At 42.7% G+C, this 16,884-nt stretch overlaps 1 protein-coding gene across 15 annotated transcripts in view; it reads left to right on the top strand.

Moving 5' to 3' along the window:
- Window positions 1-16,884, top strand: part of ARID1B (AT-rich interaction domain 1B) — a 335,994-nt gene that overhangs the window by 273,464 nt on the left and 45,646 nt on the right. For all 15 annotated transcript variants that reach the window (XM_055810916.1, XM_055810915.1, XM_055810912.1 and 12 more), the window contains one exon: window positions 1,528-1,855. In XM_055810916.1, the coding sequence (XP_055666891.1) occupies window positions 1,528-1,855 (328 nt within the window). The remainder of the gene's footprint in view (window positions 1-1,527; window positions 1,856-16,884) is intronic.

The raw sequence follows: 16,884 nt of genomic DNA, 5'->3' as shown, positions 1-16,884 counted from the left end.
TCTGTGAAGACCCCCAGGCAGAAACTTGGTTTCTAAAACAGAAGAGAATTGTTGGTCTGTTTCCTTGGGAAGCGTAGATTGCATGTGTTCTTGCTGAGGAGGACTTGTAGCAGAGTGAGTCAGTTACCGGGTGGGGAGGAGGGGAGGATTAGCCAAAGCACAGCAGCAGGAGCATATGAATTAATTATGTGTGCATTCAGATGATGGATGAATATATTTATTTTAACTATAAACAGGAGTTGCATGCCACCAACTCCTCTGCCTGGTAGCTGAGGCCTGAGGAGAGACATGGCTGATCTCCATGCTCAGAGGAAGAGTCCAAGGGCTGCTGCCTTTGAACGAGCGTGGGAATATCTGAGAGTAGTTGGGAAACTCAGCTCTGTGGCATCCCACAGGGAGGGATCGGGTCGTGTTTCCACTAATCTGGATGAGATGGAAATAAAGACAAGTCAAAACTGATGACTGAAGTAATGTGATCCGTTTCCTAAAATACTTTTCTGTCACATCTTTACCTTTTTTTTCCTCTCTCTCATGCTGCTTGGGTTTGTTTCTGTAACACTGAATGCCGTACACTTGCTTTTTCTTGAGCTTTCAACATGATAGGAAAATTTGCACTCAAATGAGTTAGGCTGCTACAAGTGGAGCAGTTTGCTCCACTGACAGCATAAATTGTGGTCAGCCAGGTTTTCATGCCATCCTTCGTAAGACACCTGTTTGTATTAGCATCTTTGTACTGTTGCTGATGACCCTTGTAATACTCTTTTCCCAGAGGAGGCACGCTGTAAGCTACCACCCCTTCTGCTGGCGTAGCCAAACATTGAATTTACCAGGAAGGCAGGGTAGGGCAGGAGGGAGTGGGGATGTTTCTCGGGGCCTGGCAGCTGTCCTCACCAGTCCATGCCAAAGCATCTCTGACACAAACGGGCAGAACTGTTAGGTTCAGGAAGCTGGTGAGACTAGCCTGTTGCTGAAATTGCAGAAAGATGAAGAATGAGAACATGAAATTACAAAAATAAGATTCTCCCTTGAGCTTATGTAATGGGTTTTTTACATGCCACATTTCTCTTTACTGCATAAGGCAGTTTTGTATTGTGTGCTATGTTGTTAACCCTCCAGAGGCAGCACTTTCCTTTATTGGCTGTTATCTCGTTACATATATTAGGCAGAAAATGTTTGAGGGTACATGAAAATCAGGTACATAGGATCATTCAGGTTGGAAGAGTGCTCAGGAGTTGTTCTTGGCTGACCTTGTATTCAAATCAGGGTCAGATACAAGATCAGAGCAGGTTACTCATGGCTTTATCCGACTGGTCTTGAAAACCACCAAGGAAGGGGTCTGCACAACCTCCCTGGGCAGCCTGTTCTGCTGCTTGTCTGTCCTCACGGCGAAAAAGCTGTCCTGACTTCGAGGCCAGCGTGGTTCACTTTAGTTCACATGTCTAAGCTCTGCAGCTGCTAACTTCCTAAATAGAAATACTTGCTCAAACGTTTAATGTTTTTCTCTGTGCTTTTTATCATTTTGTTCAGGAAACTACTCCAGACCACCGACGTACAGCGGTGTGCCCAACACAAGTTACAGTGGCCCGGGACCCGGCATGGGTATAAATGCCAACAGTCAGATGCATGGACAGGGGCCAAGCCAGCCTTGCGGTACCATGCCCCTGGGACGGATGCCGTCAGCCGGGATGCAGAGCAGACCATTTCCTGGAAACATGAGCAGTATGACCCCCAATTCTCCTGGCATGTCTCAGCAGGGAGGCCCGGGGATGGGCCCACCCATGCCAACTGTGAACCGTAAGGCACAGGAGGCAGCTGCTGCAGTGATGCAGGCTGCTGCAAACTCCGCTCAGAGCAGGTATGCGTCCAGGTGAAAGGAGCTTAAATGAGTAGGAATGTTATTCTTACCATTTCTGAAGTAACAGCACTGTATAGGTGCATGCATATGCATTTATACATGTTCTGTTTGTGCTCTCCTCTCTGGAGGAGATGGTGTGTGGAAGAATACTTTTCCTAAAACTTAAGGGGAAAGCATGCTATCATGTGTTTGAATTATCCTCTTGGAAAGCAGCTGTGACAGTGGAGATGACAGCCACTTCCAGTTTGTTTCTTGGCACTGTAGGCTTTAGGAAAGCTCACAAGGTTGCAGTGACATTAGGAGTAGAAAACAAGCCCTCTGCAACTTAAAATTGATTAGCTGGATATATTTTTTTTTATCTCCGGCAGAGAGAGGGCCAACATGTCCTTGGCAGCTTGTCCCTGCCAGGAAGTAAGGAAGCTTATGAAACTTCCCATCAACTCTTGCATTTACTGCCCATGTTCTGAGCAGCAGTGCTGATGACAGTTCTCTTCTACAGGATGTTCTTGTTCCTAAGCAGGCAGGCAGAGGGGGAGAGGAGGGTGTGCTGAGGGGAGCAGCTGGAGGGGAAAGGCAGAAGGAGGCATAAAAACAATCATTAGTTATCTGGAGTTGATAACTGCCACTTATGCATCTATAAGAGAGAACCTCCAAACAGGAAGGTAGAGGTTGGAGCCATCATCTGTCTTTGTATCTCCCCTTTGGGCAGCGTAACTGCATGTTACCATTTGTGCATGGATTTTGGCAAAGGCACTTTTCTATCTGTGGTTATTCTTAAGATGCCTGAATACTTGCAATGAAATCATATTTTCTGGGAAATTTTTCAGATTAAGTAATTACCACATTTCCCTGGACTGAAATAACTCCTGGTGTATTTATTATCTTTTTCTGTTACAAGAAGTTCCATTACATGTGAGAATTACACAAAGCTGGTTGCACTGTTCTGGTGAGCATGTGTGTGTGTGTATTAAGCATCTTGCTTTAATTTATGCGTATGCATACACAGAAGCACATACACACATACAAGTATTTATCATTCAAGACCAGTGTTTGTGGACAGTAGAGTTGCTCTAATTCCAAGACACAATATAAACTAGAAATAGGAAGCTAATGTGTCCCTGTATCTGTTGCTTTCTTGTTTTGCAACTTCGTTAAGGCAGGTGCCTTCTAGTGATACGAATAACAAACTTTAAAACAGTAACAGTAAATTCAGTGTACTTCATGTTCTTGTTCAGTAAAATAGAACCATGTGCCCTTAAAGCAGACTGTGCTCTAGCAGATGTCTGTGAACCAGCCATCTCTTGCTTGTGTTGGTTGTTTTAACAGATCTGTCTAGTAGGATTTACAAAAGTCTGCTTCTGTCTGTCTGGTTTAGGCTAGAAGCTGATGGGTCAGGCACAAAGGAATAAATGGGCCATCACTGCAACTGCAGGAACACTTTCTTTGTAATCATGTAACGAAAGGAAGGGCTCATGTTTGTTGGCCTTTAGAGCAAGAAAAGACTTTGTCTTAAGCCAGAAGTATTTGGTTGTGATTCAACTTACACTTCAGGCATAGTGTGTGGTGTTTGATCAAAAACTAGGTTAAATGTTTACCACTCCTATCTCAGACCTTCCTCCCAGGTCAGTTTTGTTAAACTGCTTGTGGTTTCCAGCTATGCATGGGCAAAACACTGTTTCAGAGCCTTGCCATCACATACTGCCCATTCCAGTGATCCAGCACCTGTGGAAGGGCTGAGTGGGCTGAGCAGTCATCAAATCTCTGTGGCAAATACTGGCAAAAGGGCCATTTATACAAGGCAAATTGAGCAAAATCTGTCACACCGCTCTGATGCCGGGGGTTGCAAGCACACTGTTCTCTTTGATCTCTTTGATCTCAAGTCAGCTGTAGAGGAGAGAGCGTAATGGCTTTTCTCTGTTCCTGCAAGTCCTCCATACTTGCATATGGAAGGAATGTACTTGCCGGTGATTCGTATTTGGGATACAGAACAAATCTGAAGAGGCTGTTCTTTGGTTCTGCTTTAGGCCACCATACATTAGGTCACCTGTTTATCCCAGCTAGGCTGGGGCTGGCAGATGCCCCATGTTTTCTTCACAGCACCCCAGCTATGGCTGTGCTCAGGCTCCCTTGATGCACCAGCCTGACCAGTACAGGTAGGTAGCAATGTAAACTGGACTTGCTGTGGGACCTTGGCAGGTTTTTTTAAACTTTCCATGAGCATGCCGCCTGGCTGCTGAAGGAAAATAAAAATCATGCGAAAGATACACAAATACTTGCATCGTAGAGCGTTTTTTAGTATTTTGTTTTCTTTTTACTAACATCACTGTGACTACAAGGAAAATCTGCATGTCACTTTGCTCACACACCTGCATGGCTTTTGGCATGGCTCCGTTCCCTTGTGCCTGAGAGGGAACTGAAGAACCTCATCACTGAGAAGGAACGAGATCCCTCCTCCTTCTGACCCCAGGCACCCTCTTTCTCCCCTCATTGGTGTTTTTGTCTCACAGTGGTGCTTTGCAACCCCATTTTCTTGACTGTTAGATTTTTATTACTGTAAAACACACAAACCCATGTAGAATTAAGAGGGAAATGAAATAGTTGTGTCAGAGTCATGGTTACTCAACAGTATTTCTGTACAGGTTGGTTGTGATCCCCTTCAAGGTCAACTTGTGGAATCAGTAGCCAAGTATCAATAGGGGAGTAAAATTTATCTTCAGCTGTTAATCCACAGGATCTATCCTTTATCAGCTCAGGAGTCTCATTTAGACATTGAAAACTGGTTTGCTTCTGCCTTGCCAAGCCACGCTAAGCAGCTGTGTAAAATGAATTTAAATGGCATGCATCAGAATAAAATCACTTCCACTGGGGCAGAAAATCAATGTTTGTTAGCCAGGGCTGGATGATCAAGATCTGAGTGCCAACCAGTTATACCTAGGTGTCATCCTCAGTGCAGACCACCAACCTTTTAATTAGAGAAGATAAGATCATACAAATAAAAGTGGTGGCTGTGGAAGATACTAGGTTTACACCATTTGAATTAGCCTTTGACCTTGCCTTGAGGCCTGCTCTATGTTAAGCTTAAGATTAATTTCTACAGCTACATAATACCTTCCTTGTAACCTAAAATCTTACAATATGCTAGTCTGTCTTGTGCATACAGGCCAGTGTTTCCCAAATGGTATCTAGCATGTCAAACTAAAGAAAGGTGATTTTGAGACCTCTTCATTGAGCCGGCAGTATCTGTGGTTTCGTGCTATTCAGGATGTTTAAACTTGGTCCGGGGACCGGTTTACAGCAGTCAGTGCTAAATACCATGCATAGTAAGCCCCCGTATTTTCAGGAAGACAGTGTGAAGGAACTGCAGAACAGTGTTTTCGTTTTCATACCCGTCTTGGTCTCAGCACACCCACTGGTAAGGACTGTATGTTGAAGACCTTACCTGTCCATGAACTCCAAGGAATGACTTTTCATAACTTAGGTTGGTGTTGGCTGAGACCCCAAGGGCTGGTTCTGCTGCCTGAGGTCAGAACCCAGCAGAGGCCTCTGAGGACCAGGTGACTGAAAAATAAAGTCTTTTATCACACTGTAGTTCTGACAACAATGCATGTATTTATAGTGATAGGTAACTATTTATGTGTGTACAGACCTGCAACATAGTAAGCCTTCAGTAAAAGCACACAATTTTAAGCAAATGAGATGGCATTTTCCCTGTTGATGTGAAAGGCAACAAATTTAGCCAGTATCTCCTAGTACCAGCCAGTTTTGAGTTCCTCAGTTTGTAGATGCCCAACCTGAAACTTTCTGGGACTGTGTTCGCTGTCTGTGGGCTTTTGTTTCCGACAGTAAGTGCGCAGTACACACTTTCAAAAATTGATTTTTAGGTTAACACCTGAAGTCAGCAGATGATTTTGGAGTTAGATGCTTGCCGTCATCATTTGCAGCATCTCTTGTGCCAGCAGTGTCATTCTGAGCATGTCTTCTTAGCAGTTGAAAGTGTGACTGTGGTATATGGAAAGGTAAAAACATAGTTGTGAAATAGCTGGCTTACATACTGTTGGCAGTGTGGCTTTAGGAAGATGTAGCTCAGTATTAGCTGGCTGTAAAATATACGTCCAACTGGATGTTAATATCAGCCTCTTGCTGGTGCAACTACGGTTATCAATACCTGAGCTAATTACTATAAAATGAGTTTTCATGTGCTTACGCGAGGAGCAGTCCCATCTTTGAAGGCAGCGTCTTTGACCTCGGTGTACTGTACCTTAGTATGATTCTCGTGATTGCATGTTGCAATTTTGTAAATTAATTTTTTGTATAGATTGAATGAATGTGGAATTCAGTATCATTGATACTAGAGAAGTGATTTAGAAACAGTAGTTTATTAAACTGAGGAATTGGGATACAGCTTAGCTATTTCCATCCTCTGGGCATTTAAAATCCTGGTCATTGAGTTGCTAAATTGAGGTGGGTATTTACATTATTGTCTGCTACTCCCTATGCCACCTGAGAACTGGTGCTCAGTGTCTATAGTAATGTGTGATGTTGCGTTGCTTTGACATACTTGTAGGCATTCTAGGATGTGGTTCTGGTTTTAAACTGCTTAGCAGCTGGTTAGGTATTACAGCCACGTCACGGTGAAGTCAGAAGAATTTAGGAAAATTTTCATTCAGTCCTAAAACTGACATCTAAAAGCTGCACTGATACTAGAGAATTTCTGTTGTACAGAGAAATAGTTACAATTAATGTAAATTAATTTAAAATGTGCATTCTATGTGTCTTCTTTTTAGTCTGTGTGTGTGTACATGCACGCTTGCACACATACAGGCAGACTAACCTTCCATCAGCATTTCTGTCCTGCTATGCATGTATAATTCATATTCCATGTTGCTGGTGCCAGCAAAGCACTTTTTCCATATTATTTTCTCCAACGGCAGGGTAATGCAGCACTGCTGATGGACTAGAAGGTACTGGTGAGGAAATATAGTAATGGACATGGTGCATTAAAATGTCAAAAGGAAAAAGAAAGAGGCGGAAGCAGGGAATAAATTTTTAAAAAAGAATAATAATATAAATAAAAACCAGAACTCTTTTAGGTGTTTTACATCCTAGAGCCTGTCAATTTCTATGCAGTATTTCCCAGTCTGGCCCTTTTGATCTTGAAACTCAGGTTTAAAATTCTAATAGTGATTTTAAAAGCTGCGTTTATGTAGCAGGAAGACTTGAAGTGCTACAGTAAAACTTACAGTCTTTAATCCCTGGAGAGAGTATATATCTTCCATTGTTTTCCCTTTTCCCCTTAAGCTTGGAGGTGCTGTTCTTCTCTGCTGGGAAGTGCAGTGGAGTGCAGGAAGGTTAAGTACTCATTCAAGTTTCTTTGCTTATTCAAACCAGGCTGCTTCTAGATGAAAGGCTGCCAACTGTGAAATCCCCAAAGTAAACTAGGCTAAGATAGGACTGGTAGCCATAATTGGAGCCAGTGCTGGGGTACCTTATCTGTTGCCTTTGAAATAAGCCCCTAGCAGAAAGGCTCTTTCTGCTGGGTCTTTTATTTAACATGCAGTCACAGAGAAGGAGTTACTCCTGTTCACATTCAGGCCATTCACAATTCTCAGTCTCAAGGTGACTGGTCATTTCCCCTCTACCCCACTCCAAACATTCCCAGACTTTGAATTTCCTTCAGGGATCGTGATGGATCACTCTGAAATGAGCCCATTCTACTTTTGTTTAGTTCTGTTTGACTATCCAGGCGTTGAATATTTCAGTCCATGAAACTGCATTTGGCTTCCAAAATAAAAAAAAAAAAAAGTCCATGTTTGGTTTCAGCTGGATCAAGTGGTATTGCTTCTTGGCCCGAGTGACTGTGTAGTGTTACTGTGAACTCCAAATACCTGCTGTGCTTGCTCCACCTGAGGTTGGCAGCATTTCAGTAACAGGTGGAATATTTTCTCTCTGTGCCAGGTTTCTGTGTGATGTGAGGGGTTAAAGTCCCAATATTAATGCTCACTGTAACTGTAATTTGTAAGGGAGCTATTAACCAGTATTGGCATATTTTTCTTCAAAAGGGCCTGTGCTTCTTCCTGCTTCATGGGAAATAGTCATTTATATCCAGCTGATTTTTTTTATTCTTTCTTTTTTTGAAAGGGCACTTCCTTTCCTCATGTTTTGCTTTTCAAAGAAGAACCATATATGGCTTTTTTCTACAGTGTATTAGGAGGAGTGAAGTACAAGTTATATGTTTTATTATAGTAAAGGGAGAGCTGGAAATCACACTTCTGTGATTATGTTTTTTAAATGGAAACGTATTTTGTAGATCAGCTCAAAATTGCTGATAAAATCATGTAAGGATTGTAAGAAACTTTCCATACTGAGCTAACTGAAGCCATTTCTTGTGGGAGACTAAAAGAAATATATTTTTATCTGGAATTTTGTTTTACTAAAAGGTAAATCCATCATTCTGGAGCCCTGGATGTCACCATGCTGCAGTGCCTGTGCAGGCAACCAGCAATTTGGGGAGGCTTGCTTTTTTCTTTTTTTTTTTTTTCTTTTTTTTTTTTTGGTTACTCATCAATCAAGTGGACTGCTGTATGCTGTTCATGCCATTAGAGATTAACCACAGACCTCAAGAGTCGTACTCCCTCCTTCCTTCGGAGAGTAATCATTCTTAAATTGTGAAAGCAGGAGTATGTTGGGAAGGAAGGGTGATTTTCAGTGTCATGAATGAGAATTTTTATTCATCTTAGAGACACTTCTAATTCGATTATTATTGTGTCTGGATTATTTTTGGCTTCATTTGGTTATTTGGTTATTGCCCTCTATAGAAGTACTAATTATTTTGAAACAAAATTGCAGTGTAGGACTCTGTGTAGTTTATTAACATTCTGCCTCAGAGTTGGATGTTACGTAGAAATTCAGTATCCCAAAAGGTGATCTTTAGGGCATTAAGAATGCAGTACTAAGTTAATTGTTATTGTATAAAAGTAAAGAATAAGGGAGGAATTTAGACTGAGTACTCTTTCTTGGGTGACAAGGAATGCTTCAGATGAGGAAACTGGATTTTCACACTTTTTGCCTGTTAGCCAGAAGATCTACTAGTTTAAATCACAGCACTAGTCAAGGGAAAAAAAAACCCAAACAAAAAAACAACCAACCACACAACCAAAAACCAGAAGAATAGCCGTCTGTTTAATGGGACTCATGAAGAAAGCTAATTCCATGACTGCTCTGTGTGATTTGGCACATATATTGTGCAAATACAAGACTGTGATTGAACAGCCTAAGATTTTTGTGACAGAAGGGGAGAGACATAAAAAATGGTAGGAGGATTTCAGCTTTTAGAGCTGTTTTAAGGTTTCAGGTTGTTTTACAATGGTGATAGTGGAGGAAAAAGTTAAATAAATGTTTTTCTTAATAACACTACCTGGGCAAATACGAGTGGGAATAGCCCTTCATTTTATTGATGGAGTTCAGATGGGAGCATTGGTTCTGACTGGACATATAAGTAACCTTGTAAGAATCATATTAAATAGTAACAACATAAGAGCAATAAGATTTTTTTTAATCATGGCCACCAGTCTCACTAACACATTAAATACCTGTTGCAGTTGTCACAGTAGGTTTCAGGCATCTTCTGAGCCAAAGATGAAGAAAAGAGCTAGCTGAAACCATGCTGACATATGTACCACATTGCTCTTGTGAAACCGTCTGGAGTGCCAAAGTGCCGAGACTGATGGTAATAGTGGTAGTAATAATATTGATAAACATATAACAGCTCCAGGCTATTGGGCAAAGATAGGCAAGTGGAAATGTGTCTTTTGGGAAATCCCTTTGGAGAACTTCCTCGCCATGCTGCTGCACATGCACAGTTGCATTCAGCATGCTGTCAGCCAGATGACATTTTACTATGAAAAGATACACTGAAGAGCTGGCATGAAACGATCAGGATTTTATTAGATTTTCAGTTGGTTGCCAGCACAGTGAGCTCCGTGGAGCTGCGGTGGTGCTCACAAGCAGTGCAAGGACGTGACTGAACAATGTAAGTACATGGTGAAAGGCAGCAGGAGGTCTGCATCCCAAGGTGGAAGAGGAGGGAGCTCAGGGGTCAAACCTTTCCCGAGGCAGTGCCCCTCTGGAGGAAACTGAATTAGTGAAACATGCAGCATGTCCTTAGCTTCCTGTAGCTTTTTGCACCATGCTTTGGTGACCTCCTAGCTGTTCATGTGCTGGGAACAGACTCTTACCCACTTTCAAGTAATCATTCTGGGAGAGAGTTCATAGGGCCTTCTGACTTTTTAATATAGCTATTTATAAACATGCACAAAAATAGAAGGTGCATAGTGAGAGAGTCATATGAGTCATTCCCATTTTGATATCGAGTCACGCCAGGCTAAATCACCCTTCTTGGCATTCTGGTTCAGATTGACTGCATCATGCCATACAGGGCAAATTTCTTTTTTTGCTACAAACCCAGTTCATGCATGCTCCTGCTTGCCAGACAGATTACAGCATCACACACTCCACTTGGGCTAAGAGATGTATCTGCTCAGTGCTCAGATTTTATGTCTGATGGGGGCAGTGTGCAAGCAGCTGCCATTAGAGCTGCTGTCTAAATCCACCTTGTCAGGAAGGTAGGCAGGGGTCACTAAGAGCGGAGCTTCGATGGGATTAGAAGCCATTTGACTTGGCCCGCTTTTCAGTAGTCCTGTGTTTTCTGTCACCCAGCATTATATTGTATTTATCCAGTACAGGTTGCACTGAGTACAGAGGGCTTAGTTAGTTCTTACACAAATAAAATCAAATACAGAGGTCTTGCTGCACTTGGAAGAATGCTGCGCAGTGAAGGCATTTCAGGGAATCCCTGTGGATTTGAAGACTGGTGACCAAATGTTGTGGTCACCATGAAATTCAGACCAAAAAGATTTAATTAACACAAAAGGAGCTTTATAAAAACAAAATTAAATAGCTGCAACCTAAATAACAAAGAAACAAAACAAACCAAAAATACACAAACAAACAAACAAAGAAACCCTACAGTACTTCACTAAATTTCCTTCATGTTTTGCAGTCACACATTCTTATATCATTAGGATCAAATGAGTTACGGCTTTCTTTTTCTGCAGTCTTGTGCTATGTTTTCCTCACTGTATTCAACTACTTTATTATACTTGTGGCCATATTTTAGAACATTATTAATCTTGGATTTCTTCCTCAGTTTGTGTTATCTGTAAAATGGGATAGGGAGATTTATTCTGATCTCAGCTTGCATTCAGCAGTGCAAATGTGTAGTTGTGTTGTTATTAGCATCGATACTCATGAATTACACATGCCTCTTATGTTGCTCTTCCAGTGTTTGATGTGGTGTGACACTCCTGCATTTTATTGGGCTTTAAATGGCTAGAAGCAGATAGCCTGTCAGGCAGATGTTTTCACTGGAAAAATGGTTAATGTGATGACAATAGCATATAAACAAACAATAAGTTTTTGTGGCTGCTTTTCTGAGGGGCTGGGCATTGAATAAGCCTGGTAGGAACAACTAATTTTTTAGTTTCTTTTCCTTCTTTGATTATTTCTTAGTGAAATCTAAGTAATGGTGATGATGCTGAAGGTGCAGACATTTGCATGATCAGAAGAAAAAGCATATGTTTAGAAAGGCTGTTTGTGGTATTCTTCCAAAAAGTATCTTACACAATAATGTTCAGCCAGACAAAGAAAACAGGCAGTGTGCTTGGTCAGACTGCAGTGGATTACAAGGTGATGTGCACTAGCACATAATTACGATGCTAGAAAATTATTCCCCGTTTTAGCATTGTCATTTAGGCTCGGTTGTTGGGAAGGATAGTTTGGTGTTGGTTCTGTGTGCCTGATGTCAGGAGACACACATACACGTGCGTGCGCACACCCTGATACAACACTGGATGCTTTTTCATTTATGTTTCCGAGCGTTCTGGCAGCATCGGTGCATTGCAGAGCTTTGGCCTCCCCATTTTGCTCGTGTACACACCCAAATGTAAAATTTTCTTTTTCTGTCTAACCTGAAAGATGGAAAAAAACTCGTGGCAGACCTAACACCTGTCACGTCACCAGCTTTTGTGGTTGCTTTTTTAAAACTTTGTTATTGTGAATGGTGAGCTTCCCCACTGAACAGAGGAGGAAATGTAAGTCCAGGTTAGTATCCTTACAGTAGCAGCTAACAGGAGGGAGATACTTCGCTTTCAGATACAGTGATGTTAAATTGGTTTGGTTTGGTTACGTGGGAACTGTCTTTAATGCCGTTTTATAGCTGCTTAAGCCAATACTCAGATTTCATGTGTCTTGGCTTTTGCTAACAGCGCTGACATGCCACTTCACTTCCAGTCAGAGCAAAGTAAGCAGTGCTGGGGTTTAGTTTCCCTTGCTCGTCTCTCCCTCCTCCAGTTCTCCCATATTCCCTGATGACAGGAATGGTTTCACTTCTACAGGGAAGCCCATAATGTAGCAAGAAGGAAAATCCATAACAAAAGAGCATATGTATCTGCCTGCACATGTTTATGTGTAAATTCTCCAGGGAGAAGGCATTCACAGGTCTTACTCCTGAATTACTCTCATTATAATAACCCATTTGGTGTCAAAGTATGACAGATTATAAGCGCTTAAGGCTAGTCCCAGCTCAAGACAGATTTAAATAAAGTACTTCTGGTTATTGTGCAGGTCAGTGTGTTTAAATAACAACCCCCCAAATCATACTTTGACATTTAAAAGAGAGAGGAAATATTGTCATGCTGCAGACCTGGTACAGATAAGCACAGGGCAGTTTGGTCAGTACACTCTGATTTGTGAGTGCAGCCTAACGCAGTCATTTTCACAGTTTGTAATCAAGTAGCCACCTTAGCAGTGTGTCAGCATTAAAAAAAAAAAATGTTCCTTTAAAAATGTTTACACAAATTACTCCCCTGAGGTGCTGCAGTGCATTCGCTGCAAAACTGATGTAGGTTAAAGATCTGGAGCAGTAATGGCAAACTTCCATGAGCTTGTGGGCCATTTGTTTTTTTTCACCAGCCGATTGCTCAGGTGGCCAGGTCATAGTAACAGGACAGTTTTTCAGGTCCAGTGCCTAGGGCAGGATAACTGGGAGAAATCCCTACTTTACGTGAGTGCTGTGGGAAATGTCAGGAAGCACAGTACAGAGGGGCCTAAATAATAATTGGTGCAAGCTTGCAGCCACCAGGATGTGTGAAGTGTGAATCAGTGACAGCTCTCCCCTGCCTGGGCTGTGTGCCCCATCCTGGCTCCCATCCTTGCAGCACTGCACCTTCAGCATCACCCCACTGTGCCATACTGCTGGACTGGACTGAGGCTTGCCCAGCTCCTGGCCAGGGTGGCCACTTCAGTCTGGCCCTGCCTCGCAGCAGTGCGCACAAGCAGAGGAGCTGCAGGAAGGCACATCTCTGGTAACACTGCTTTTGAGGCTTCTCTGTGAATCCCTTCCTTCAGGCAGACCGGGCTGAGAGGCTCCACGTGTGCTGGAGGGTCCTTCCCTCTGTTTACCCTGGGAGTAGCAGCTCTCTGTATGTTCCTTTCTGCTCCTCCTTATGCATCTCTGTTTCATCTCCATTCTCCAGAGCACCTATCACTCTCCTGGCCCTAAAAAGCTTTGGCATCTAGGGAGGATGCTCCCAGCCCTTGTTGTTCATTCTTGATTTCCATCTGCTCTCTCCTCCCTCCATTTCCATCTTTTCTGCCCGAAACTCTCCTCACCTCCAGCCTTTCCAGACTCTCCACCTCTGAACCCTTCTTCTGTTCCCTACACATTTCCATGCTCAACTTGCCCCTGTATACAGGCTGCCACAGGGCTCATTACAGAAGCTGGATCATCTTTTCTGACTGCATGAAGGGTTTTGCTCCAGTGTTACGCATTTAGATTGAGAGGAGTGTCACATGCATGCCAGAAAATCCACAGAACACTGTAAAACTGGATCCATCTGCACACAGCAAAACCTGAGTTTTGACATGTTCCCATATGAAAAGTTGTGTCTTCACTTCTTGTCCTGCTGAGAAGCATAATCCACTTTTATCATTGTCCATAGCTAAACCACAACTACCTCTGAACTCGATTTTGTAGTTCAAATTTGTTCAAATCTGAGGAAGACAACAGTAAAAACCTTTGACAGATGGCAACACTGAGAAGGTACTAAATCACACACATACCGACAAGTATTAAACGCAAGGGCTGCAGAGTAACTTCTGTGTAGCAGTTAGAAACAACTAACCTACTGGTGATTTCAGGTCCAATTAAAGGAAGACATCTCAGTATAAGAGGCACTGCTTAGCAGTTGTGATTCACTCGAGTGCTCCTTTGTGTTGTCAGTGTTCTTCTTTCTTACAGTTTCTTTGTTCTGCTTTTTAATGATGACCAGATCTTGCATGTCATCTCTCTTTAAATACATGGACTTCTGCATTAGCTCAGAAGATGCAATTATATCTGATGCTACCTGTTTTTCAGAGAAAAGAGATTAAGTGCTGATTAAGCTTCAGGTGGATTGCAGATGAAGCAAAACAAAAGAGCAGAAGAGGGCTTCTTAAAAGGGAACAGTTGAATTTGACCAGTTGTATTTTGGACCCAGTAGTACACCAAACTATCAACAGCACAATGAAGCTGACAGTCTAGGAGCGTAGGATAATTCAGGCTGGAAGAAGCCTCAAGAGGTCTCTGCTCCAACCTTCTCCTCCTCAGGCACAGCTGACTGCTCAGGACTTTATCCAGTTGGGTCTTGAAAACCACCAAAAACAGAGATTCCATCACCTCTCTGGGCCACCAGATCTAGTGCCTGGCTGTTTTCACTGAAAAAAGGGTTTTCTTTCATCCAGTCTCAGCTTTTCATGTCTTAACTCTTGCCTGTTGTGTCTTGTCCTCCCACCGTGCCCTACTGTGAAAAGCCCGGCTTCATCTTCTCGCTGACCTCCTTTTAGGTGCTGGGGGGGCTGCTGTTAGGTTCCTCTGGAAAGCTATCACAGCCCCAGGCTGAACTAGCCCTTGTCCTTCAGCCCCTCCAGGGTGAGTGCTCAAGCCCTAACCATCTGAGGGGTCCTCTGCTAAGCTCACTCCAGTTTATCATCATCTTTCCTTTACCAGAGGATCCAAAACTATACTCCAGATGAAGTCTAATGAGAGCCGAGTAAGGAGGGGACGTTTGGTTCCCTCGTCTCCTGGCTCTGCTCCTGGTCACACAGCCCAGGACGTCGTTGGCCCCCTGTGCTGCCAGGGCACTTTGCTGGCTCATGCTCGGCTCCCCGTCTGCCGAGGTGCCCAGGGGCTTTTCAGCAAAGCTGCTCCCTCCAGTCAAGCCCAAGCCGGCAGGGGGCTCATCCTTCCCAAGTGCAGGACCTTGCACTTGTCCCTGTTGACTTCCATAACGTCCCTAGTCCCTGTCAGCACGTTCCTCTGGCCTGTCTGGGTCCCCCTGCGTGGCAGCCCTTCCCTCAAGCGTAAAACTGGCTCTGGCATTATGCAGGTGCTGTGAATTACTAGATTGTCAACAGAGTAAGTGAAGCACAGAAAGAAAGCATATTCCCCCCTTTCCCATTTTTAATCTCTTCCATTTGCTGAATACTTGGGACATCTACTTGTAACATTAGAGCAGAAAAATGAAATGTGTAGGTTTAAGTATAGTGTTTAAATTGATAGCATAATCCTAAATTTGTACTGGCCCAGCTGCTTTTTCTTCTAAATGGGGAAAAATATGTGATCTGGGATCACAGTATTGGAGGAGTTAGAGCTGGAAAATACCTGACAGGTCATCTAGGTCATATGTAATGCAGGATTTCTCCGACCAGTACCTTTTCCAATGTGTTGTCTGTGTGTAGAAGTGTCAAGTATTGGGGTTTCCTTCATTCCCTTGGAGGGTAACTGCAGCTCACCACAAGTACATTTTTTAATTATATTCAACATAAGTGTTTCTTTTCTTAATTTCTTCCTATTACTCCTAATTATCACTTGCATCATCCCTAAGCAACCCAGCCTTTGGTGTTTATGTGGTAAATATTGAAAATTTGTATACTTGACTGGGTTTGTTCTGCTATAGAATTCATTGTTGGTCAGTTGAATTTTTGCCATTAGATGTCACTACATGTACAGCAGGCTGGTTTTAAAAGATGATTTTTATTTAGCCTCCCGAAAAATGGAAGAGGGAATTGGGAGATGTAGGAGAGAGTCTGGTAGTATGCTTTGAGATAAATACTTCTTTAATAGTATGTTGGATATGCATTTACTAAAAGCAGCACAGAAGGAAACATAAGATTTTTGACTTAACTCCAACAACCAACAGATGATGCTGTGACCTTAAGCATATATAAATATGTTTAGCAGCTGCTGTGTAACATATTTATAAGTGTTTAGTGACCTGGAGGTTAATCAAAATGAGTTTGGTGATCTCAGCTCAGTTCTTAATGGACTCCACTTCATATTATAGCACTGATGCAGCACAATTTGTCACAGTCGGCAGTCTTTACTCAAAGGAGGCCCACTGTGGAGTGAGAATTAAAGGCTGAAGTAATACCTGATAATTTCTCCCTAAAGAAACTTCCCATTCCAAGCCATCATAAAGCAGAATAATATGTGGAGGAGCTCTGTACAGTGCATTGTACCCAATCTCAGGATAAAACAGTGTTTACTCTTACAGGATGTCACCTTTCAGCATTACTGAATTAGCTCACGGATGCTGCGGTCTGTGCCTTGACGGGCAACTGGGGAAGGACAGAGTTCTGCCAGGGATGGTGCTGAGTCTTTTCACTTTCTGGGCTGTTTCCAGAGATGGAGAGCTGTGTCCATTCCAAGTGCATTATTACATGGGAGGATGAAAGGGAGAGGTATTGCCTTGCCAGATGAAATTTCAGAATTAGGTTCTGCCATTCAGGTCTTTCTGGATACAGAACCAATTTTTTTGCACTTCAGTTGCTTTCTTACTGTCCTGGCCAAAGCTAGTGTATTCCTTTTATTTAATTTCCACTCTCTGTCTAAACTGGAAATAGTTTCCTACTTTTTGATTTAAAGCTGTTGTACA

Source organism: Falco peregrinus, chromosome 7 (genome assembly GCF_023634155.1).
Source record: "Falco peregrinus isolate bFalPer1 chromosome 7, bFalPer1.pri, whole genome shotgun sequence".
Classification (NCBI taxonomy): Eukaryota; Metazoa; Chordata; class Aves; order Falconiformes; family Falconidae; genus Falco; species Falco peregrinus.
Note: the sequence above shows the minus strand (reverse complement) of the source record. Positions and strands in the feature narration are given on the sequence as shown.